The sequence below is a fragment of the Protopterus annectens genome, chromosome 7.part1, assembly GCF_019279795.1.
Source record: "Protopterus annectens isolate FY-2018-M chromosome 7.part1, PAN1.0, whole genome shotgun sequence".
Lineage (NCBI taxonomy): Eukaryota > Metazoa > Chordata > Ceratodontiformes > Protopteridae > Protopterus > Protopterus annectens.
The window spans coordinates 541,529,071-541,555,840 of record NC_056740.1 but is presented as its reverse complement, the minus strand read 5'-3'; the positions used below and the strand labels follow the sequence as shown (position 1 = coordinate 541,555,840).

Genomic DNA, 26,770 nt, shown 5'->3' with positions numbered 1-26,770 from the left:
TTGATCCTCCCAATTTTTTTATTACACTTTTTTAAGATTACTTGGCTGTAAAACACAGGGCAGTCATTCCTCCTGCAGGTATATCACTATAATCAGAGCCAGTACAATGCAAACTTTCAACTGTAAACTCAAGCACCATTGGTAGGTACTACCAGAGATAAGCCCAGTCACTGAGGGCACCCAGCTTTTAACTTTTCATCAAGAAATAGACACCACTTCTCACTCAAAAATCAACTCTTGTCAAAAATCCTGCAGTTCAACTCAGGACCCCACATCACTGGGCCTAAATCTGTACACTTGGAATGTTCCATTTAAAGGAGAAGCAAAGCAGGATTGAAATTCTTTACTACATTTTACTGGTCTGTTCCAGGGGCTGCCAACTTCAGTCAGTCTTCACTGGGCTGTGCGCAGTGTCCAAGACTTCACATTATCTGAGCAGAACTGATCAAAGAATGCAGTTTATGTTCTGTGTTGAAACCGCAGGCTCAGAGCAGACCAGCTGTGTTTTCTTAATACAGAATATAGGATAATAAGCACTTATACTTGGTGTAAATGTTAGCAACATTATGTATTCATCATGGCTGCGCTCTCAGAATATTTTACTAGTGCTTTCCAGAGCATCCACTTTCAAACTGAAGAAATTAGACATCTTTAAAAAATGTGCTGTTATTTAGCATGCAAACAGTAATGTTATGCCAAACCAATAACACCGCTAAACATATTCACACCTCAATGAAACAACTCAGATGTTAGTTACTAAACACACTGAAAAGAATAAATCGGTGATATCAAATACTACTGACCTGAAAGGGCTAAAGAAAAAAAAAACATTGAGTCAACTAATACAAAAAAAAAAAACCCTACAGAATCTCTGTAAAAATGGATGTACATAAACTTAATTTTTGATTAGTATATTTAATCTGCAAAAATTACAAGATAAACAGTTAAAACAGGAATTCTGCCACAAAGAAACTGGTATCGTATATGGAACATCATTTTTTTGGCGTATGAACTATCAGAGCTTTACCACCAACTACAAATTAATGTTCACTGATGTATGACAGGAAACACTACAAACAATATAGTTTAGTGTTTTGTTCTTGAATTAGAACTTCATCAGAACAACACACAAACACCTCACCATAACTTCTCAAATTATAAAACTTCCCAAATCGCGTGACTAACAAGCTGATACAACTAGTTCTCAATACAAAAAACACTATAAAATACATATTTATAACAACTTCTATACCATATACCACATAATGCATAAAACCACAACATATAATTATGTAGTATTTTACAACCTCTGGGACTTAATGAATCCATAAATGTTTACTTAACACCATGCATTTTATCTGCTGCCAATAATATCTGCTATGTATCTGACTTTACTTCTAAATAATTATTCATATCACCACAACATAATACCTCATCTACATATTCTGAAATTCTTGAAATCTGCACATCTTTTTGCATGTTACAGCTGACAATAAAAATATACAGTGCTACAGGACTGGAAACAAGTAAGAAAAAAGCAAAGGCATTAGTGCAGAAAGCACATCCACTATGGTCCTGAACTGCATTATCAGCATCAAGAATAAAGCACCAAATTAAATTACTACTAATGATTATACCGTACGGTAGATGGAAAATCCATTTCCAAGACTGAAAGTATTAAAACAGATAAACCACCAAACACATTTACTTGTACACTCTGAGGATAAACCTGCACAAGGCAAACGTAGCACATGCTAAAGAAAAAGAAAACACAAGTAATCTCAGATACGAAAATTCACACACACTGCAAGTTTTAAAAAGTGATGTATGTATTACAGTCAATAATATAATTTCAATGTGTGTCCGGTTGACAGGAAAAGTAGATGTCCAATAAGAAAATCAAAAATACAAAAGCAGTAAACAAGAACTAAGCAAAAGTAAACAAACCATAGGAGAAAAAAAATCCATTAACACAGTCTGCTGTACAAAGCTATGCAATGCCACCTGTAAGGGAATGAAGATTAACACAAGGTTAAATATGGGTGAACACAGTGGGGTCTCCAAGCATCTGGCTTCCTAGCTTGATTCCTTTCTGGGATTTTGGTATATTTTGCATATCCTCCCCAAGTTCAAAGGTAAAAATCCAACAGGGTCTTTGGTTTCCACACACATCCCAAAGAGGCATCAAAAGATGGACAAGTTTCTAAACTTGCCTTGTAGTGTGAAAATACAAAAAAGATGCCTGCTTAATGCTAGGACAGCCTCCATGCCTCCAGGACCAATGACAAGGTAAGGGGGGTAAGTACAGCAGAAAAACAAAGCCAAATAAGTAAGAATTATAAAGCAAGGTAGACACTATACATAGCTGACAATCACACAGTACATACCAACCAAGTAACCAATGCAACATTACTTAGACTGTGTCTAAAGACAACATTATGTAGCACCTGTTCTTCACAACCAAGAAGATTACATAACCATAAAGGTAAAAATAAGGCATTAACAAAACAAAGCAGTATACAATGATGTACACAATAAACGAATCTCACATTAGGCTACACATTCAGATAACCACAAGTTTACAGGGCATCCATGACCGTAGTTCTTGCTATGACAACTCCATTCTTTTCTTTAGTATTTTTACACTCTTTCTGTACAGCTACCACTGGCCAGATGTTGAAGAGGGTGGAAATAATTTGCAACAGGGACTCAAAACTTTTGATAGCATTTTAATGTTATCTTGAAAAATAAAGCTTTGTCTTTTGTAATCAGAAAGATACTGCAAGGTCTTCTCACAGCTCTTAAAGTTAACATACAAAATGTAGTCAACACAAAGTGTAGATAACCTAGACATGTCTTTCACAGAACTCTGCTGGCCAAAGCCAGACCACAGATGCAAAAGCCTATACCTGTACAAACTAACCCTGGTTTGAAAATACTGCTAGGTTTACCCACAATGAAGAGGCTACAGGCCAACTCTACCTCCCTGCGAAAGGTTAAGGGATACTGTACTGACCAGCAGGTACAGGCCAGCAGTCAAGCAAAATGGGGCTAAAGACAAGGGAATGAAAAGGTACCACGATTAATCCAACTCTCAATGTACATCACACATCAACAAACATGGACCAACAACGGTCATTCTCTAAAACTGACCACCCTTACTTTCGCACCACTGAATTTAACAGAGACTCCACTCTACAACAAAATAGGGGACCCAATCAGCAAAGGGCATGTTCAGAAAAAGTAGCAACACGTTTCTAATAATTTGCTGGTGTATGTGGAAGTCTGGGTATAACTGCATTTGCTGGGGTAGTGAGTGAAGAAAAACATTTAACAAAAACTCTCTGTCAGGCAAGAAGTCATATGTTGTCAGGGATGTTAAATTATCATACTTCAAAGCACTGGTTAGCAGCCTATTAATTTTTCTGCCTGGAAACTCTCACAGTAACTAAAAACATCCTTCAGAAACCACCTACTGTACTCTTAACAACTTGTTCGCATTTCATGTACAATACTTACGATGAAACGGGCCAGTATGATCAGAAAACAAAGGTGAATCCTGGCAAAAAGTAAATTTGTACAACGAATGGAAAGTACAATGTGTCTTATCAAAAGGATCCTGCCAAAACATTTTCACTACACGCTCACACCTAAACAAACTACATTTACATTGAATATTTATGTCACACACCAAGGTTTTCTTTTTTAACTGTTGCAGGTGTTCAGCTTGAAGTGTCTGTGGCAGAGTTTTACTAGCTTCCTTCCAGGTTTATGATTTGCGGTGGAGGTGGACATGCAAGGTTCTTTGACTGCCTTTCATTCATCAGCACTTCTCCAGACTGCCCCTAAAAACTACTTCAGTTACAACCAGACCTCTAAAACTGCCCTTCACCTGCTGCTGTCCTCCAGTTGCAGCAAATAAGACACCAAGTACACTTTTTTCAAAAAAGACACACAGATGACATCTGAAATTAAGATAAAATAAAATGGTGTAAGCCTGTTACCTTTCCTGTAACTAGTGTTCCAGATACAGATTTGCTGTATCCAGGACTATATGTAAGCTTCTGAGCCCACCAAGCCTTTCTGTGTTGGGAGGGAAGCCTTCTAGCTTATCAGTGGGAGTGGTAAGCACTAGGTAACCTGTCTACCACATAAGGAGTGGTTCTGGCCCAGAAATTATAGTTATTGGCTGTTTGGGTTATCTTTTCCATCTCTCTCAACTTTCTGTTTTGAAAGCCTGCATTTGCACTTGTTTCTGTCCTGTACCTCGTCTAGTGCAGACACAGATTCTTAGTTTTAGCACTTAAATTTGCTTATTTGTGCTCAGCATTAGTTCAGAACTTGTAAGTACTAAATAAGCTACGAATTACTATAGCTCAACCTTCCTCATTACCTAGAGGAAAACAGTTTTGGTACTTACTTTTCTCACTTGCTTAGAGAAAAACAGCTCTTGTACACACTTTCCTCACTTATCTAGAGGAAAATAATTTTTTATTCAGGCATGTCCAAGGGTCAGTTCCCAGTGTTTTCTCCTATCTGATGAATATGGGCATCTTGAGGCAATGTAGAAATTGCCTCATGTACACAGACAACCCTCTCTTCCTACCACCCAACACTACAACCTGTGAGAGATGCACTTGTCTAGCCAAACTGGAGGTAAAGCTCTCTCCAACCAAGACTGAACTTAAGACAGTCAAGAGGAGAAGATAAACATTTGCACCACACCACTCTCATCACATAGTCTCACTAAATCTACACCACCAAAATCCACACATAGTAACACAAAAACATTTGCGGAGGCTCTCAATAATAATCTGTCTAAGCAACAGAGACATTCAAAGCAGAAACACAAGCAACCTCCATCCCCCAACACAACCCAAATGACACAGCCCACAGACTCAGTGTGCCACTCAACCACAGCCAATAAGGCAAAACAATGTACCCAACACACTAGTCATAGGTGACTCTATAGTCAGGCACACTGATGTCCCATTCACCAAGCTAAACAAGGAGAAGGTTACTGTCAAGCTGCCTGTTGAGTGCCAGGATCCGCCACATAACCCACGCTCAGGTCACTCCACCAGTGCAAATATGACTCTGTCATTGTCCATGTTAGTGTGAATGACCTGAGACGTACCTCCCTGGGCTACATGAAAAGAGACATGGAAGAGCTCTCCGATCTTGTAGCCCAGGCAGGTATGACCCCAACCCTGAGTAGCATTCTGCCACAGCCCAGAATGATACCGCAGTACAAGGACAAAATGATTGACTTCAACAATTGGCTAAGCTTCTGGTGTCATTCTAAGGGGATCCAGTATCTGTCTGCTTGGGATGACATGGTCGACAGACCACGATGCTTTGCCAAAGATGGCCTGCACCTGTCGCCCCTGGGATTCCGGATACTGGCTAAGGCTCTTGCCGCCCCTATAGTGCCTTTTTTAAGCAAGGTTCAAATAACAAATTCACCACCATAACAGGAATAGGCAAGCAAAAACTGAGGGCAATGCTAGAAGTCTAAATCTCAAAATGCACTCACTCGAGGCAATCCTTAAAATGGAGAACATCAATATCTGTGCAGTGACTGAGACCTGGTTCAAGGCTCCAGAGAGCACCCCTGCACTACCAGGCTATAACTCATACCACACTTTTCGGCCATGTAACCTGGACCAAAACATCAAAGGCAGAGGGGTGTCCATATTCATTAAGGTTATCCACACCTCCAGGCTAGTTGCTCAGCATAATGCATCCAAGGTTATCCAAGTGCAACTAACTGAACAAAACTGCAATCCAAATTGTAGCTTGCTACAATCCCCCACCATGCAACAGGATTCCCACTCCTCTTTTCTTGATGTACTGGAAAATATTAGGGTTCAACCAAACACCCTAATAATGGGCGACTTCAACTACCCCACCATTAACTGGGAAAATTACTCATGTACCAACTCCTTAGCTCAACGCTGTCTGGAATTCATAAACTCCAATGCCATGGATCAACTTATCCACACCCCCACCAGAGGCAACAATATCCTAAACCTAGTCATTACCAACATGAGTGATCGGTGTTCCACACCTGAAGCCAGCTCCTCGTTGGTCCGATCTGACCATATGCTAATCACCCTTGATATCCACATCCCACCCCCAACCCCCATTAATGAAACAATGGTAAAAAATTTCTCCAAAACCAACTTCATGCTTCTTAAGACAGAAGTGGTGAACTTCATGACACCCATCCAGATGGGCAATACAGTTACAACTGCTGGATCCTAAACAAATGCACTCTATAAGCACTTACATGAGTGCATGGATCCTGCTATCCCAAACAGAACCAAGACACTATCCTCCAACAAAAGGAAGCCAATCTGGTGGTCCCCTGCCACAAACAAACTGTACAACAGAAGGAAAAAAACTGTTGCAAAAGAGAGTAAAATCCCTTGAGTGGAGGAGCTCCCTGGTTAGTCTCAGTAAGAAGCTGAGATCCCTTATAAGATCCTCCAAAGCTAGCTAAGAAAACAAAATTTCACTAATTCTAAAGGACAACCAAAAAGCATTCTATAGCTATGTCAAGAATCTCAATGGCAACACCCAGATCTGCTTCGAGTTACAGCACAACGGCATGACAATTACTGAACCAACTGATATTGCCAACATCTTGGCAGATAGGGTTCAGTGCTAACTTTATCCCCCTCACCCCCTAAAAGGCCCATATCTATACAGGAAGAATACAGAGTCCCTGTAATCACAACTATGCAGGTAAAAGCTGCACTCTCTAAAGCCAAAAACACAGCATCCATAGGAGCGGACAACATCCCAGGCAGCGTTTTACATGAACTTCAGAACGAACTGGCTCCCCACCTAAGCATCATGTTCAACAATAGCCTCGCATCAGGCTTTGTGCCCACTGAATGGCGCACAGCAACAGCTATCCCACTCCACAAAGGGGGAGCCACCACTGATCCCAGGAACTATCACCCTATTAGCCTGACAAGCCTGGTCTGCAAGGCCATGGAACGTATCATCATGGAACTCATAAACAAAGACATTGGTAACCTCCAAACTCTGGATCCCACCCAGGTCGGGTTTGTGAAAGGCAGAACATGCCTCCTGAACCTGAATGACTTCTTTGAGACAGTCACCAAAGCTGTACATGAGGGTAAGGTGCTTCACACAGCCTATCTTGACCTCGCCAAGGCTTTCGACACCATCCCCCATTCTGGAATTATAGCTAAACTCACTAAACTAGGTATAAATCCCTACGTCACAAGATGGGTTGCAAACTGGCTCACTGACAGAACCCATACTGTAAAAGTTGCAGACTCCAAATCTGACCTCAAATCAGTGGCAAGTGGAGTACACAGGGTTCAGTCCTGGGACTTCTCCTGTTTGGTATCAACTTCTCTGAAGTACAGGCTAACACAGAAGGCCTCTGGCTAACGAAAGCTCGCAGATGACTGAAAACTAAGAGCCATAGTCATATCCCCAAATGATGTGGACATCCTACAGAAGGGCCTCGTTGAGATAGATGCCTGGTGTCAGAGCCATGGCCTCAAGCTCAGTGCCAAAAAGTGCATTGTCATCCCCTTTGGTAAAAACTCTGTACCCATGAACTACCACATAGGCAGCAATCTACTTAACACCGAATGTGTGATGAGACCTTGAGACCCAGGTGGACAGTAGCCTGTCCTTTGATAGTCACATTGCCACAGTAGTCAGGAAGTCCTTACACGTGGCACACATCATAAAAGGGTTCTCATCCAGGAAAAAAAAGAAGTCATTGTTCCCCTCTACTCGACACTCATTAGACCCATTATAGAGTACAACACCCCTTTTGGAATGTATCTCACAAGACATCTGCAGCAGCTGGAAAGGCCGCAGAAGTACCTCACAAAGAGGATTACTGGCCTCAAACAAATGCCCTACACTGACCGTCTCAAAAAACTCCAGCTTTACTCCGTAGCACATCGCCTACTCCGAGGTGATCTCTGGCTAACACAGAAAGCTATGTCAAACCCAGTGCTGGTGGACATGCTACACAAAGAAATCCCAATCCCTCCAAGCTACATGCTCTAGGGACCTAAACCTTGTCGCCACAATAAACTGGACATGCTGGAGGGATAGATACCTGCCCCAGAGACTTCCCATACTCTAGAACAGGTTACCCATCTATGTCAAGCAAAGTTCTTCATTAGCACTCTTCAAGAAAAATATTGATGAGTGGATGGGAAATAGGAAATACACCCCGGGGATCACTTCTGTGTCTCTGCTCGACAGTGGCACAGGAAAATAACTTTCTTGGGTGGCGTAAGCCAGGGAACCTTGATGGCTAGGCTTATGTAGGCCCTTGGGCCAATAGCCTAGTACCTACCTATGAACCTATAAATGACACAGAGGGGAAAAGCACCTGATGCTCACTATAAAGCAGAAAAACTTAACTGTAACAAAAAAAAAAAAAAAAAAAAAAAGGAACCTGTCTGCTCATCAGACATGGTGGTACAGTCTAGACCTTCATGATTGTTGACCTTCATGATTGTTGCAGGTACATCCATAGGATCATAGAAGGTTACTAGGGCTAACAGTCCCAGCCAGGGCCCTTACAAGCCTAGCCAAGTTCAACCCGTGTTCCCAAGGGTGTCTGGTTCTAGCAGACACTAAAATCAGCACCTACTAACCCTGTCCAAGACGGACACAGGTGGAACCCCTGGGGTAAATTTCTGGTTACCCATCCAATCATCCAAATTACACTTAAATAGGGTCGACGAGGGGCTTTATCATCAATAGGAAGCTTATTCTAAAAGTGGTGCAAACTCAGAGACAAACCTGTCATTCCAGAAAGTTCTGTTGATGTCATACAGCAGGTTAAGGTCCTTTGAGTGAGTGACCTATGTGCCATTTCACTTGTGAAAGTGCAGCATTTCCATTAAAGCTGGGTCAGAGATTGCTCTATATGCAAGGCACAAGTCGTCTCTGAGCAGTCTGTACGACACAGAGTAAAGTGACAACGATTTCAGTCTTTCTGCATAAGACAGACCTTGAAGACCCTGAATTTTCTTTGTAAGGAACCTTTGCGGTCTCTCCAACTGCTGCAGGTATTCAAGAATGATTTTTAGAAGGCATAATGTAATCTCAGGAAAATTAACTCTTGACCAACGTTTTCCAACCAAATATTTTCTAAGGCAGAGGCCAAAGCATGGAAACATCTATCGTGCTTGTGTGACTGGAATTTCACTGTGCAATGTCTAGGAAGCTTTCTGGCTTCAACAACTCTGGATGACACAGCCTACCTAAACTTGCAGGACAATTATTTAGTAAACCTAAAAAAATCCAATGTAATCAACACTGTGGTAAACTAAACTAGAAATGTGGGTCAGCTCTATTCCACAATCCACAAGAAAGCACTGGTAAATCTGAGATTCCACTCTAGTTAGATTTCTGTGGGAAAATGACATAGTAAATCAGGGTTTCGACATTTTTAGGGGCTATACTTACAAGATGATCTTCAGTATGCTCTTCGTTTGGAAAACACACAAGGGAACATTTACGAATGTAAGGAATCTAGTCAAAAGAAGATTCCTATATGCACATCACAGCCACATAAAATTGCTGGTCCTTTCCTTTATAATAAAATGAATGACTCGCATTAGGTAGCACACACTCCTCTGGTGCAGAAGGCTGTGGGTTCTATTCTCATACCATACAGATTGGTGACACTGCAATGCAGCATAAGGGGGAGGTTACTGTATTCTTGAATGCCCTGCCCTTCAGATGAGACATTAAAATGAGGTCCCATCTGCTTGGGTGGGTGGCAGCTCAGATGGACGCAAAAGATTCTACGGCACCTATCAAATTATAGCGGATGTTCCCAGATGTCCTGTTCAAATTTCTCCTAGCAATATAAATCTCACCTTAGGTCTCCTTTGAAAGGAGGCTATAAGCATAATGGAACTAACAAAGTAAGACAAATAAAATAAAATAATGTTTGCAATGCTTTAAAAAAAGCAACATATATGTGGTTTAGAATAAGTCAAGTATTGCCACAAACACTTCAGATCATTGTGAGAAGAAAGGGAGGCAGTCAAGTAACAAAAACAGAAAACTCTTGCAAGCATTAATTCAACATTAAAATAACCCTACTGCAGAAGGATGTAATGCAACAGTATCAATGGAAAGGCACCTAAAAACACTGGATATGTTGCAGTACTTGTGTACAACTCCTTTAATATTCAGTCAGGAAGTAAGATTTCTAGAGTGACATATACACTTATTTTCACTCTGTGCATGTACTACATTAGCTTGATTTTCCACAGAAACAGTTTGTGCAACACAGCATATTTCATGGCATCATTACGGTGTGTTTCACTCTCCACTAAGTCATCCAGTCTCAACACAAGGCATAAGTAGTCTTGACAGTAGTAAATATGACAAAAACAGCAGCCCTGAACTGAGAATCAGAATGCGCTATCTATGCACATTGCTCTCTGAAACTATTCAAAAGGACCATGGAACAAAACATCTTCAAAACTAGCTTGGCTCCAAGTATTAGCGTTGTCATTCAACCAGTTAATGCTGATTTTTTATTTCTTTCCAAATACTTCTGTTTGGTCACCCTGTTTATTAGCACAACTTACATGCACCAAAATCAATAAAACTGCTCAGCTTCCCTCTGGGTAAATCCAACCACCACCACTCCCTGGCACAAAATAACCTTACACCTTCTGTTTCACCTCTGCCTTCTCTACTAATGTTAACAGACTACAAATAGGTAAACATAATGTGACACTAACAATAACCCATCTTCCCACAAACACTCATTCTGTGCAAAGTCAATTCATATAGAGATGCCACCTATTTCAAATTATCTGGCAGTCAGAAATAAAAGAATCCTTCTAGGGGAATACTTTTCAAAAAACTCCACTATTCTGTCTCACATCGCCTATTTACAGGCGATTTCTGCTTGACTTACAAAGCCATGTCTGCCCCAGCTCTGTTAGAAATGCTACATCTAAAGGAACCCCATCCCTCCGCACCACATGCTCCAGACACCTCAACCTCATTACCACAATCAACAGAACATGTTGGACGGACAGGTTCATAACCCAGAGACTGCCCATGCTATGGAATAGACATCTCATACATGTCAAGCAGAGCACCTCACTGGCCCTCTTCAAGAGGAATCTTGATGAGTGGCTTAGAAATCGAAAATTCACCCCAGGGATCACTCCAGTGGCTCTACTCGACAGAGGCACTGGGAACTAAGGTCGGGTGGCATGATGCCAGGGTAATCCTATGGGCTAGGCTTGTAAAGGATCCAGGGCCATTAGCCTAGTACACACCTATGAACCTAAAATCATAGTTCATTATTTTCCTAGCAAAAACAATTGCTCTAGCCAAGAAGTTGTGAAAAAAAAAAGCCAAAGTCTCCCTTACTGTGCACAATTCCATACATGTTTATTCTTCCACAAACCACTACAAATAACATTGCCTGTGACGTAAAACTGTTCAAAATGGGGCACTTAGTAATCTTTGTTATTTGCTGACTTGTCTGGTGCTTATTCTGACTATTATATGAAAACTTAACACAATCTGCAATGAGACAATGTATGCTACCTCTTAACAATACAGCTCTTATCCTCAGGCTTCTTTAAAAAATGGACTTGCAGTGGACTTGGGCAACCTGATAGCAATATTTAAATGAAGAAATGACAAAGCCAGACGTAGGCTGACAAAAGACCCCCCCCCCCAACTACAACACCATTTCTCATGTTAACGTTAACTACGACAGCAGAATTACAGCATACAATTTAACAGATACACAGCATACTTTTGCAAATGAAAGTTACTCAAAACAAACCAAAATGCAAAAAAATTAAAATAGTTCCTCTGAATGAATTCCTATTACCTACCCATTATTGTATCAGAGCCATTGACTGGTGGAGTATGGGATGTGGCAACGTAAGGTGAACTACTGTTATTGCCTCGATGGAAGCTAGACATCGGTGGAAGACTGGCGTTGATGTCTGTTGGCGACACTGAATGCGGTGGGTAACTCTGAAAGGAAAGAGAAAAATAGAAAAATCAGTTACAAACAAAAAAAGTACAAATATAATTTGCCTCACCAAGACAGCTCATTAACAAAATAATATCAGCAAGATTTAAGCCATCAGGCTTGTCCTTCACATTACTACAACCCGTGTCTTAGCATCATCCCCAAGTAATTTAAAAGCAAAATGCTCATTGTGAAGCAATCATGAAGGATTCTCCTCACCTCAAAAAATGGTTAATATCAATTGCTGTTTATGCTTAGGATATAACTGCTAACAAAAATTGTTTTCAAAACCCATGCTGTTTTAACAGTGTTAAAAGACGCTTCCAAAGGTACAGTGCGTTTTCACACCAGAAAACTGCATGGACTCAAAATCTGGACTCTGTTGAAGAGTGCCAATGTTCAAGTGCTCCCCCAAAAATAGTCAGGGGTACAGCTTGCCTGTATCATTCTCAGTGCAGTACATGCTAATGCCAATAAAATGAACATTTAACGACATTTGCATGACAGTAAACAATGACAAGTAGGTCTTTAACAGCCATTTGGAGCTGTGAAATGACTCTTGTAATGTGCAGTAATGACAGTACCACTCCGCAGTCCATGGGTTTGTATACCAAAGTAAAAGGTGACATTACCCAATTTTAAGATCACATGGATTCTTCAGGAATTAGTTTTCAGCCAAAAGCATTTAAACCTCTGACACCATACTGCACATTAAAAATCCGATCATCACTCTGCACACACTGTCCCAAAGCTGCACCTGTTCATGCCTTGGTTAAAACACAAGACCTCCACTGATTATATAGTCTTCGAACGAAACGATGAAACTGGATATCAAAGGTTTAGGAAAACATATCATTGCTTATTTATGTGCTACATGGTGTACAGCTGTAATGTTACACTTGTGCTTTAAAACAAGGCAAATCAAAAAAGCCTTTTAAATTTCACAGCTCAGCATACTTAAGAAATTCAATATTACAAAGGAAAAAAAAATCTGAACTGGTCATGTGCGTGTTCTGTTTTCTGCAAGAAGCTTTTCTGACAATTCATCACAGTGCTTGACAGCTTCCTCTGCAAAGACCACTATAACAGGACAAAAATGAAGCACTATTTTACAAACAACTCAGTAGAATCAAAAGCAGTCATTACTAATATTTTATTCCAAACCTACATGACCTGAGGGCATGCTGATTCTACTTTGTTTTCTTGGTAAAGTCTTATCTTTCCAACAATAGGCTCTGTGTTCCCAGGAGATAAAATTATAAAGCCCCGCCCCCTTTTCTACAGGACTATCTTTATATTCACTCACAATGGCAGCAGTCAGACAGAAATGGTTCTTATTTCATAACATCTGCACACTGTATCCCTAACTACATTCCACTGACATTTTTTCTCTTCTTTTACCAGCACTTCAGTGAACGATTTGTGAAGCATTTCTTTTAAATAGCTTTTCTAGGGAGTAATGCACAATTTTTTTTTTTTTTTTGCAGGTACTCAACCACTTTTCCAACCTAATTCTTAAGAGAATACCACATTTCACAGCACCCTAGTCTGAGCTTCTCTCAAACTGAAAACAATGCTTGCTTTTCACAGTAATCCTCATCAGCTTCAGAGAATCAAGTTAATGGTCCCAGTTTGAGGGAAAGTTTTCTTGGAAAAAAATGTAACATTACTGATGCAAAACCTGGGAAGCAAACTACCAAGAATACACTGCAAGATTTACTACAAACAAAATACAGAGTACACTGAGGAAGTTAGAAAAAGTAGGCAAGAAACTGCTAAATCCTACAACTGTTATGTAGCAGCACTAGCCAGAAAATAACTAACTGATGCAACTAATTTCTAAAAGCATCTTAACCAGGTCAAAAGAAATTGTCAGCTCTCTGCAGTCAGCCCTAATCAGACCAATTATGAAGTACAATGCCCCTTTAAGTATCTAGCCAGATGTATTATGCAAATGAAAAAGCCCAGAGGCTCCCAACTTAAAAAAAATATATATATACACACTGTCTACCAAGACAGGCTTGAATCCCTGTTTTTACACTCTTGATTCTCATGTGCTTCTAGGAGGAAATCAATGTCTTGTGTGCCATGACATTAAAGACAATACCCTACTGTTTCTTACATCTCCATCAAAACAGCTCCACAAACACTCAAAGCAAGGACCTAAACCTCCACTGACATGTAAACTAAACACAATGACTAAACACGCAGTAAGCCCAATGTGTACCCCATGTCCAGAACAAATTTCCTTTACATGTTTAACACAGTGATACCCTCACATCTTTCAAGAATTACCTGGATGGATAGCCACAAACACAACCCCTGGGTTGATGTGTTTTGCCTTTCTGAAAATAGGAGGTACCTCTTGAGGGTGGGTGTCGATAACATGCAGTCTCCTGACTTACAAGTCAACTCTTAAGATCACAATTTTTAAATAATGACAGTGTAAGAATCACTTTTGCAGACAGCAATACACACCACGGCTCAGTGAAATGTGCGTTGAGTGCAGTTATCCCTCAACTTCAGTTGTTCAGTTTGTGTGGATCTGAATCCAACAGAACATGCTTGTGCAGTTATCACATCAAAAATCTCCTGCAAAAGTGGTGCAGGAGGCTACAACTAAGCAAAGCTTCCATCAAGTTGCACTCGTATGGACTATCCTCCCTCCTGGACAATGAAGAAAGTGGCATCGCACTTGACCTAGAAATGCAATTAGAAATGTTTCTCTTCAACACCCAAACACTATTCATGGGCGGCACAGTGGTGCAGTGGTTAACATTGTCACCTCACAGCAAGAGGTTCTCCGGTTCGATTCTCGGCTGGGGTGCCTTCTGTGTGGAGTTTGCATGTTCTCCCTGTGTTCGCGTGGGTTTCCTCCGGGTACTCCGGTTTCCTCCCACATTCCAAAGACATGAATCTGGAGCATTTCTCCCCGGGCCTCCGCTGAAAACAGGCTCTGTGGAACCTAGTCGGACTTTCCCGGTCAACAAATGATAAATAAATAAATAATAATAAATATTCAGAAACTTAAAGAATGATACTGCCTCAGAAAAGCCATGACAAGCTATCGCAAACTATAATAATAATAAGAAGAATCCTATTTGTTAATCAGGTAGACCCACTGGACGGACACACACACCTTTTTCAAGGGTGACCCAGGAGAAATATCTGGTTAACTTAACTGTTTGCAGTCACACAGTAGGCAAACAATTGTTGAGGAGACCAATCTGTGCAGCCTTAACCTCTGCATCAACTTCCACTCAGTAACAATCACACAGAAAACCACATCATCTTTAGTAAGACTATCAAACAATGCAACCACCTCATAGGCTTGGTGTTTCTCCTTCCGTCAAGTTATCCAAACCTGTGCCCTAGTTTACTTCCTCTGTAGTCTTTCCAAAACCATATCTAAAAGCTCATCCTAAAAGGATATCTATAACTATGTCCTTCTCTATAAACTACAGCAAACAAATTCAAACTGGAAACAAGTTTCCCATGAATACTCTGGTCATCTCCCCTTAGCTCAAACTGCACCCCCTCCCATTCCAGAAAGCCACTAGGCTTCAAGACAATGGACAAAAAGTCTTATAAAGGGACAGAGAGAGAGAGAGACAGTCACTAAAACACAGAAATATGAACATTCTTCACTGCACAAGGCAACTAAACATTCTGCACAGTAAAAATAGATTAAGTGACAATATGCATACTAGGTCTTTAAGGGTGCACCCTAGCATATGTAATACGCACCACAGTGTACACTTAACTTTTTACAGCAAGATGGGATACAATGTGCATTTAAAAAAACATGGCATATTTACTATATTTAATTAAGTCATAGATTTTGTTAAATGCATTTTGTTTTCAAAGCCAGAATGTCAGGCTGTTTTATTTAAACTAGTAATACTGAAGGTTTGCATTCCTGTCATATGCAGTGTATGGTTTACGTTTGTTAGTGGGACTAAATGCTCGAAGTTTGCGTACAACTCCAAAAATTCTGAGTATGCCCCTGCAAGCTTTCAACTCTAAACTTACATCACTGAAAGCACAGAAAAGCTAATAAAAGATGATTGATATTGCCAGACAAATTACTGCAAAATACTTGAAGCAAAGTAGGTAAGTCATTTTTTGGCTGTAGTTTCCCCTCTCAGAAAAGAATATACACTATTACTCCTCTAAAGCAGCCAGAGACCTTTCTGTATAATAACGTACAAACATGTACTATTACAACACTATACAGCAGTACACAGAAAATTAGCTCTACGTGGCATTTGTTTAAACAATTATTCTAGGCACCATCAAAACAGAATCCCCTACAGCTCTGAACTTCTTTGTAAAAAATAATGGACAAAGCTAAACATAATGAGACAATGGCACAAAAATCAAAATCAGGGAATCTTTGCAAAAATCAGGTACAGTTCAGCTCTACAGACCTCCCAGGATGTGGTCCTTCCAATATCTCACTACTATGTCTCTGTTGCAGTCTTGTGGACCCAATCCAATTACTCAGTTAAATATAAAATAGCAAACAACCATCTCATGCAATGGAAAAGGGTACCTCAAAATCCACAAGAACAACAGACAAGTCAAGAGCATGTTACCATAACTCCAGGACAGTAACATTCTACAAAACAATCAAACATCTCACACTTGGATTTCCATCTGGTGCGTTTCACTCACTTCAGATATGGGCACTGTTTTATTCTTTAAAGGTTATGTTGCCTTGTGTTTTACTTCTTAACCATTCCTGTGCTTTTTTCCCCAGCATGTATGACTGCTGTCATTGGGTTTGCATTACTACATACTACGAGCATATTTATTTATAGGGTTCAACAACTCTTTCAGTGAAGGTATGAACTACCCAAACGCTTCTGATGTAATGCTATAAACAGCAACCTGACCATCTCTCTATAGACTGCATCATTAGCGAGGTCGCAGAACATCAATTTGGGACCAGTGTGCCTCAACTTATGAAAGCCTACATGCTTTATCTACACACATCTTTCCATGTGTCTCTGACCTCAATACAAATAGCACCAGACCAAACATGTCATCTTCAAACATGAATCGCTTTACTTGTTAATCAAAAAGTGTTCAGTTACTGTGGAATTGGGGAAAAAATGTATGACTACAGCAATAATGTTGCTTACCAAGCGGTCCTGTAAACTGCCATAGTTGCTAGACTGTGAAATGTGAGTGGACGCGTTGCCAAGTATTCCGCCATAACCCGGTTGGTTTATGCCATTTGATGAATTCCAAAGATCGGGCGGGTTGTGCGTGCCATCTACAGCAAGAAATAGGGTATAGTGTAAAACTTTTTTCCCCCCGTCACATCTTTCTTACAAATTTGCTGAACTTTTATTCTTAACAGTACACATCTCAGTACATCTGCAAGACAATGAGAAATCTCAAAAAAAAATTACAAGACACAAAGGTGCAACTATGCAAAAAGGTACAACATGCAAGAACTATATAATGCAGAAATGCGAATTGACTACTGAATACAATACTGAATTGCAAACTCACAGATAAGTGACATTAGGCACCAAGGCAACTGAGAAGTGTGCCCCATACACAATGAAAATATTTCAGGTACTTGTCAGTTTGGCTAAGTTTCATGAAGTAAAATCTAGGAAACAAGGCTACAAAAACTGCTTGCCATGTCAGCCTTCAGGGACATCAATGCAGTCAGCATAATAGAGAGTGGAGGAAAGCAATTGAGACAGAACACACCATAAAACATATCTTTAGCAGAAATCACTTTAACCAATGTGGATATAACTGCCTAGTCACATCAATGTGGGTTCCACAATGAAATGTTGGCTGAACTTTTACTCTAACAGTACACATCTCAATACATTTGCAAGTCAAACATAAATCTTAACACACACACACACAAAAAATTGAAGACTATAGGTTCATAGAGGTTCACTAGGCTAGCACCCACAAGGGCCTTTTTAAGCCTAGCCATGCATCCCAAATCTCTGACAAGTTCTGATACCCTTGATAAGTGTAAGCATGGGCCTGGGAGATGAACCATTTTCAGGTTACCTGTTTGCATCAGAGAGACAGGTGCCAAAACAGGGATGAATTTCTGGTTTCCCATCCAATTGTTCAAGTTGCACTTAAACTGGGTTAGGGAGGAACTCTGCTTCACATGGATGCGGAGACTGTTCCAGACATGAGGTAGTCTCTGTGAATACATACCTATCTCTCCAGCAGGTCCTATTTACATCACAGGCAAGGTTTTAAGTCTTTAGAACGGGTAATTCTGCTGCTGTTTGTTTTGTAGATATGCAGGAGGTGCATAAGAGTGGGGTCTGACAATGCCCTGTATGCCAGGCATAGATCTCCCCTCAAAAGCCTGAAGGAGACAGAATACAGGGACAGGGCATTGAGGCAGTCTACACAGGACATATTACTTATGCCCTATATTCCTTTAGTGAGGAACCTCTGTGGACATTCCAGTTGTTGGATATACCAGGTTAGGTACATACCAAAGGGAGCATTGTACTCAATATGATAGGTCTGATGAATGCTTAATACAGTGGAACAATGACTTCCTTGGACTTAGATGCCATGGCTTTGTTTATAAAGTTGGGGAACATAGAATGATTTCCTTACCACTGTAGACACAAGGCTAGATTACTATCTGTGTGTGTCCCCAAGTCCCTGACTACTGGATCAACTCTAAGGGTGTGTTGTCAATATCACAGTTACCACGGATGGATGACTTCCCAAAGGATACTATTATGCATTTCTTGGCACTTAGTTTTAGTCCATGATTCTGACACTAGTTATTTGTCTGTGTCAGCCTCTCCTGGAGAACATTTATGTCAGTGTGAGACTCAATGACACCTCCTAATTTGTAATCCTCTGCAAAATTAGTCAGCCAGAGACCACTGACATTGGCCTTGACTTCTGAAGTAAATTTCAAAAAGGAGCGGTCCAAGGACTGATCCCAGGCGGACTCCACTTGTGACTGGCTTCTTTGTAGAGGTGGACTCCCCAATTCTGACTTCCTGGGTCCTGTCTGTGAGACAGCTGGCTATCCACTGGGTGACATACGGGTTTGTACCTAACCTCTTGAGTTTGTCAACAATGCCCGAGTGGGGTATTGTGTCAAATGCCTTGGCCAAGTCAAGGTAGGCACAGTGTGAACGATTTTGCCCTCATCCATTGCTTTGGTGACCTTCTCAAAGAAGTCCACCAGGTTGAGTAGGCATGATTTGCCTTTATGAAATTAAACTGGGTTGGGTCCAGTGTCTAGAGGTTTACTACATCTCTGTTGATCATCTCCACGATAATTCTTTCCATGGCTATACATACAAGACTAGTGAGACTTATGGGTCTGTAGATGGCCCACCTTTGCGCAGAGGGATGACTGTTGCCTTTCTCCACTCATGAAACTCAAAGCCTGTTTGGAGGCTACAGTTAAATAGTAATTCCAGATGCCCTGATAGTCATGTTTCATGCTACTTAGAAGGCATCCTGGGATACTGACTGGGCCCATTGATGCAGTGTTCTTGGTCTTAGAGAGAGAGCATTAAGGACCTGTTCCCTAGTGATAGTAGGGGGAGTTTATATTTGATATTTCCCGAGGGAAGTTTGAGGGGGAGAGAAGAGTAAAGTTGGAGCTGAATTTATCAGCTAGAAGGTTTGCTGTATCATCTGGCTCAGTATAGGTGGCTCCACTTACAATGAGCTCTGCACACAATTGTGTATTTATGCATGAAAAATGTTAACATGGTTTGTTTTCTATTCTGTTAATGTGCGCCCATGTGATAAATTTAATAAAGGTGTTTAAAAACGGTAGCAGAAATCACGTTAAGCACACCACCTATACTGCAATGTACAGTCATATCAATGCTGGGATCACAGACAAATGTCAGCAAGCTATGGTGTAGCACTGCAAAAGAACGAATTATGCTGTGCAGAAAGGAAGGGGCTATGTTTAAGAAAACGTTAGGAAGATGTGAGCAAACTAAGGCAGTAGATGCGCTATGGTAATAAGATGGATGCAAAATGTGGAGACCAGTGTGGCTATGGAGGGATATGGAACTAGCAATCAGTGTAAATGACAAAGCCTAAAAAATGGAAAGGAGGGTGTATGGAGGTGGAGAAGGTACAATACTAGGAGGCTACTAAACCAGCAACAGATGTGCAGAGCAATGAAGATTAGAGCAGCAAGACAGCAATTTGAACCAATCAAAAAAGGAAACAAAGCCTTCCTTTCTTTAGGGATAAAGTAGTAAAAGGATGGGAGTGTCACAGCTGACCAGTCCAATCAATGATGGGAGAAAGGTCACAGACAACTTTAGAAAAAGTAAGAGGAACTAAATAAGCACTTTTCTTCTGTCTTTACAAAGGAAAGCAAGTGAGGGTGTCAGTGTGCATGAGGTAGGGCAGAAAGGAAGAACAGCCGTGAGGAGACTAATGTTAAGATCAATACAAAAAACATCAACCATTTACTATAGTAACAACTCTATAGAGCAACACACAGTACATCCAAAAATGAACCCTACCACACACATTCAGCTCAAATTTGTTTGAAAAGTGATAGTGTTATGAGAATGGGTTTTTGTATGGTATGCTGCACGTTAGGGTCAGCATGCATTACTAAGGTGGGGGGGTGAAGCTCTCCCCCACTTAGTAAAGCATGCTAGCCCTAATTTTGCCCCAAACATGCAGCTTACCTTACAAAAAGCCATTCTCACATCACCCCCACTGCACAAGACAGTGCAGACACTCACTATGCATGTGCGCACTACATAAAAAATGCCTAACCCCTAGCAAACATTCACACACTAATTTCCCCCCTTACCCTAAAATACTCTCAGTTGCACACAAAATCCCTGCCCAAACAGTGACCTTGTCGACCAACCAGAACCCTACCAAATCAGCATCCACACAAATGCTCTTTTGCTCAATAATGTGCATTGCCAGAGTTAGCTGTAACCACCCACAGCTGGTCTTGTCCTGGGGATTACTACTCTTCACTACATTTGTCTCATACATATTTTTAAGTGAAGAGAGAACATCAAACCTCTCTTAACGATATAAAAACATGCAGCAGTGGAGTAATGTGAGCATGCTCGTGTGTCTGGATGGCAAACTCCAGGTAAGATTTGGATGGCTGAACAACTGATCAGAAAAAATTTTGTTTCAGTACAGCAGCTGGGTGATGATAACCCTTGCTTTGAACTACCACTTGGAAGGAATGAAACTGATGGCAATAAAGCAGAAAACGGATCTACGGATGTTGATCGCATCTGGACTACACCACTGGAGGAGAATGAGAAGCCAGTGGAAGCAGCAAACAGAATGCTGAAGGCAGCCAGGAAAAACATTCCAGATGCAAACCGATGCTGCTTTACCTCTAATTGGTCTCTGATCAGGCCATACCTTCAGGTTCTACGTGCAGCCCTGGCTGTCATATAATGAAAAAGGCATGAAGCTGCTGAAGGTGTTTCCAGAATGACTATCAAAAGAAAAAAATCCATGAGACAAAAAGAAAGGAAATTTTAACAGCTGGGAAGGTTTTTTTCCCCCACCTGAAATCAAGAGAGAACTAGGAAAAGGGATACGATACAAATACAGATCACTGTATTAGGGAGACTTATAGTTTCTTAAAGATTATTGATTTTTTTTTTATTTTGCTCATCTCAGTTTTAGTCACCTGAAAATATACTTGTACTGTATAATGTATTTTATTTTCTAATGTTCCTTTTTTTGTACGAATGCTATAAAATATCTAACAAATATTTTGCAAGTACACCTTCTGTTTGCTTGTACGGTCACCACTAACTTTCCTAATCTGAACTTTAAAGTGGTCCACTGGGATTAGTGTTTTACCTGGATTAATAAACAAAAGTCAGACAGACTATCATTTAGAAACTCTGAAGTATAACACACTAGGCCATAACCTTTTTGGGGATTCAGATAATTAACACACCTCTCCATTCGCAAGCTTGTAGTAATTATACTGTACATTTATGAGGAAGGCTTTGTATCTAGTCTCCAAAGGGGCAGGTACACCAGACAAGACAGTTGAGGGATGAGCCTTGGCATTACAGCTTGAACCTAGACAACGATCTGCAGACAGACACCTTTCTCTGTGGCAGTGCACTTGAAAGCACAATATCATGGCTATCTGCAAGACTTACCGGTCAGCAAATGACTTTCTCCAGGGCTTCAAATGACAGGAAAGCGGGTGACTAACAGATGCACTCAAAATGCAGCCATGCTGAGTTATGTCAGTAAACCATGGTGAACTGGCACACTTCATGCAACAGCAAATTGAGGGCTGAACACACAGCAACCATAAGCACCGGCCCTGTCAAACTATGAAATGAAAAGCAACGTTTCAGTTTTATGCGGGTGGGAGACAGAAAATATGTACTTTCCATGTACAGAAGTACTACCAACTGCAACCCTACGTTTTTGTGTCCCTGCTTTTCCTACTTAACCTTGAAGTGCCATTCTACCAGAGACTCCCCTTTCACATACCTTCAATTTCAAGCTACTGTTCCTGACATTTTGAGTTTCAAAAACTGTAAAACATAGTTTTAAAATTGTATCCATTTACAGTACTCCAGTAACAGGCACAGCCCTCCAACGGGAACTTAACTACAAAAAAGGGAAAGCAAAAATCAAAAAAGTCATATCTGCATATACAAACATGTACACTATATGTGTACAGAAATATAAAAACAGCAATAGCTGCAACAGAATCTAGTGGTGCAAGCTGTCATTTTATTCCATTAAAAAAATACTACCTTATGATGACTTCCTTAACTGAACTGTGTATTGTATGAAATGAACTAAACCACGAAGGTTCCTGCAATATGGAACTTCAACTGGTCCTGCTGAGCCAAAAACTAAAACTGGCTAATGGACAATGCTTTTACTCTGTGGATAATTTCCTGAAAACAAGCACTTTCTTATAAGTAGTCTGTATACTGTGTTAATGGTTTCTCACCCTTATTCATTTTTAATGAAGCTTTTGCAACATTATAAAACAGCATGACGTATGGATGCTGCATTTTAGTAGAGGAGTAAGTCCAGCCAGTGTGATAAACACCAAATGACCAACAAATATATGGACTACATACACTTCCTGAAGCCATACGATGAAAAGCTGTGTGAAGTCACTTGGCCAGAGCACCCAGAATGAGTAAGTGCAGCTAATACGATTTACAAGTACTGTACTTAAGGCTAATACCTGCCAAAAACCCAATCTGGAAATGTCAAGGTACACTGCTTTTTGATAGATAATCCCTCTGTTTGACATACCATCCTTTCCAGAAGCTTTCTGAATGGGTTTAAAAATACTTGCACAGGATGAAAGTTTTCATCCTCTTGTATTCGGCTTCCTTTTGGCAGTGGTATGATTTTACTCCCTCCACTTCTGGGAATAATGCCTTCAATTAAAATATTGTTAGCAGCCATGCAATGACAAGGCCAGTCTAACTTATGAAAGCAGGCAGCAAGCTGCCCACACAGGCTGAGCCATAACTTCACAAAATCTTTTTACTGTTTCTTGTGTTGTATGTCTAAAGCTAAGGCTGGCATTCTTATCAGATCAGGTTACTGTAAACTAGTCCTGCATGGGAGGTACACACCTGGTTATATCAGTCACTACTGAAAAGTATTCTTTGAATGTAATAGCCGTATCAATGGATTAAAATTTGCTTAGTTTATTTCCAACATGTCATGTGCATTACTTCAGAACTGCGAAGCCTTAAAGTAACAGTCTGTTCTGATGCACGTTAACACTTCTGATATCACAGTATACACTATAGTGACTCACATCTGTCATTATGCTCCCTTTCATTTATAATGCTTCTACTTTGGTAATAAAGGGTACACTGAAAACTTTTTTTTTCTGACCGACTTGACTGAAGACTTCCTAGAACGATTACCAACACTAAAGGAAACAATCTAGTGTATAATTTAACGCTAGAATTCAACATTCTTAGGACTAGTTAACTGCAGCTAGGCTCCTTTTCAACTTGTTGAGACAGATTACAGTGAATTCTTATATACTCCTAGTTACGGTACAAAGCAAATGGGTTTCTGCTTACTTCCAATGTAAGTTGTCGGGTAATCACACACATGAACAACTTGCACACCAAAACTAAAAAGAAAAGATGTTCTACTGAGAATCCAGTTCAAGATTTTATGAACATTAATCAGCTGGGCAAGTCCAGTGATAAGGAACTGTTAGTTTTCATGGCGCTATATTTTGTTATAGTCCACTAAAGCCTTTAAGTACAACAAATTACTTTGCGCATCACTCTCAGTCCAACAAATAGTACAATTCATCAGTTTCTCTGTCTGCACGGGCTTTATGTAAGCACATGCAATGTTAACAGCTCTTCTGTTCTCTTCCTGTGTGTGTGACACACACACACACGTACACACTGCCCCTTCTCTGAATGAGTCGTGGTGCATTAAGCTTGGACACAGTTCCTTATAGCACTACAACCACCCCTCCCTGCCTACCCATTCAATGACTTCCACATGCCACACACCTTGGGACAGTCTGTTTAATATTGCCAATGAAGAGGCCTGCGCCATGCCTCAGATTAAATCAAACAGAAAAGTAGCACTGCAGAAAATATACAAACATTTTTCAATCTCTGGAGTGTGCATACAGTAAAATAAGCCTTAACTGCCCTGTAAAGGTCCATAATGACACCTGCAGCAGGTATTCCACGTAACCTACAGGAATAGTTACACTGATGTACACAGTGTTGTAAGTAATAGGGTGTAGACAAGAGAGCAGTGAGTAAATGGAAACGTGTAACTCGATATGAGGAATGAGTGGGGGCCTAGCAGGTGAGGTGGCTTATTGGTGGTTGATGTGCACTAACAGTGTAGAAAATCAGGGCTGTGATTATGAAAAGAGGTTATTGACAGTAATAGGTGGTTGTGTGGTGGTACACGGACCAATCAGAGGTCTGAATGCCTGGCCATTAGTCCTGGTGGATAACATGGACAAGAAAACATTGTTAGAAAGTTGGTCTGGATGGAGGACAGTGGCATGAGTGCTTCTGACGTCAAAGGGGGACTCCCTCAGAATCAGTGCAGCTGTTGGGCAAGGGTAAACAGATGAACCTCTAGTGTGCATCACTTGTGAGGAAATCTTTGTTTGTGCACTGCCAGTTAGGAAAATGGGATTCCCCCTCAGGTATGGACCACCAAAAGGCATTGACTGGTCTTACAGGCTCGCTCACACACACTCTCATGTCCTCCTCCTAGAGGAGATACAGGGGCCCTCCTTGCTTGTTGAGGTACCATATCACTGCCAGGCTGTCCAACAGGAACCACTGCAGTGAAAACCATGACCATGAGGACTACTTGGCAGAGTATGTTCACATGCTGCTTTCTGGGACAAAAGAAGGAGACGTGTTTCACTCAACAGGTCCAAATGATGCATAAATGGCTCAAAAACCTGGACTTATCCTGGTAAACAGTAGACAGCCTATGAATGACAGCTGCTGGTATTCTACACAATTTGTACTGATCCCACAAGAAGTACAAGGTCTGAAAAGATACCCCCTCCCCCCCATGCTGTACAAAACCATCTGCTAGGTTACTCACTAGGCACTGGGTGATCAGGGAGGGAAGAATTCTAGATCCTATAACTTGCAGTGGGTTGCTACTACTGACAAACCGGGTGAACAGTGGGGCCGTGATCAGGATGTACAGAGGTACTATGAAGTTGTAGCAAATGGTCCCTACACAAAGTGCAGGAACCTTCTGAAATGATTCTCTAGCTTAACAAGTAAGCATGCATGCTGAAAATCTTAAGGACTTATGAGTGTCAAAATGTTGAGGAAGAGTTTAAAGCCTAAGCCTGGCCTGAGGTCCCTTGAGTTTTGTGCCATGAAGGATCAGGAACAACACTGGAATCTCTGAAGTTCGAGAAAAAGTTCTAGACAAAGCCATCCAGAACAGTATTTTTACAAGGATGAGCATCTCCTTTCTTGCATAATTTAATTCTGATGGGAGAGGCTGGTGGTGGGGTAGATGACACAGCCAACTGATCTCTTTGCCCAAGCCTCTGCAACGATCAATAGTGAATTACTCAGGAAATGAGAAGCAGATGGGAGGGGCTGGTGATGGGGTAGATGATACAGCCAACTGACCTCTTTGTCCATGCCTCTGCAACCATCAATAGTGAATTACTGAGGAAGTGAGAAGCAGATGGGCTGGTGATGGGGTAGATGATACAGCCAACTGATCTCTTTGCCCAAGCCTCTGCAACAATCAATAGTGAATTACTCGGGAAATGAGAAGCAGATAGGAGGGGCTGGTGATGGGGTAGATGATACAGCCAACTGATCGCTGTCCAAGCCTCTGCAACGATTGTGAATTACTGAGGAAATGAGAAGCAGATGGCAGGGGCTGGTAATGGGGTAGATGATGCAGCCAACTGATCTCTTTTGCAGCCAACTGATCTCTTTGTCCAAGCCTCCGCAACGATCAATAGTGAATTACTGAGAAAATGAGTAGCAGATGGGAGGGGCTGGTGATGGGGTAGATGATACAGCCAACTGATCTCTTTGTCCAAGCCTCTGCAACAATCAATAGTGAATTACTCAGGAAATGAGAAGCAGATGGGAGGGGCTGGTGATGGGGTAGATGGTACAGCCAACTGATCTCTTTGTCCAAGCCTCTGCAACGATCAATAGTGAATTACTGAGGAAATGAGTAGCAGATGGG

General features: G+C 41.0%; 1 protein-coding gene across 4 annotated transcripts in view; it reads right to left on the bottom strand.

The window, feature by feature from the left end:
- TCF12 (transcription factor 12) overlaps window positions 1-26,770 on the bottom strand; it is a 1,980,472-nt gene that overhangs the window by 282,831 nt on the left and 1,670,871 nt on the right. For all 4 annotated transcript variants that reach the window (XM_044078972.1, XM_044078971.1, XM_044078973.1 and 1 more), the window contains 2 exons: window positions 17,188-17,321; window positions 11,898-12,042 (listed from right to left, as the gene is read on the bottom strand). In XM_044078972.1, the coding sequence (XP_043934907.1) occupies window positions 11,898-12,042; window positions 17,188-17,321 (279 nt within the window). The remainder of the gene's footprint in view (window positions 1-11,897; window positions 12,043-17,187; window positions 17,322-26,770) is intronic.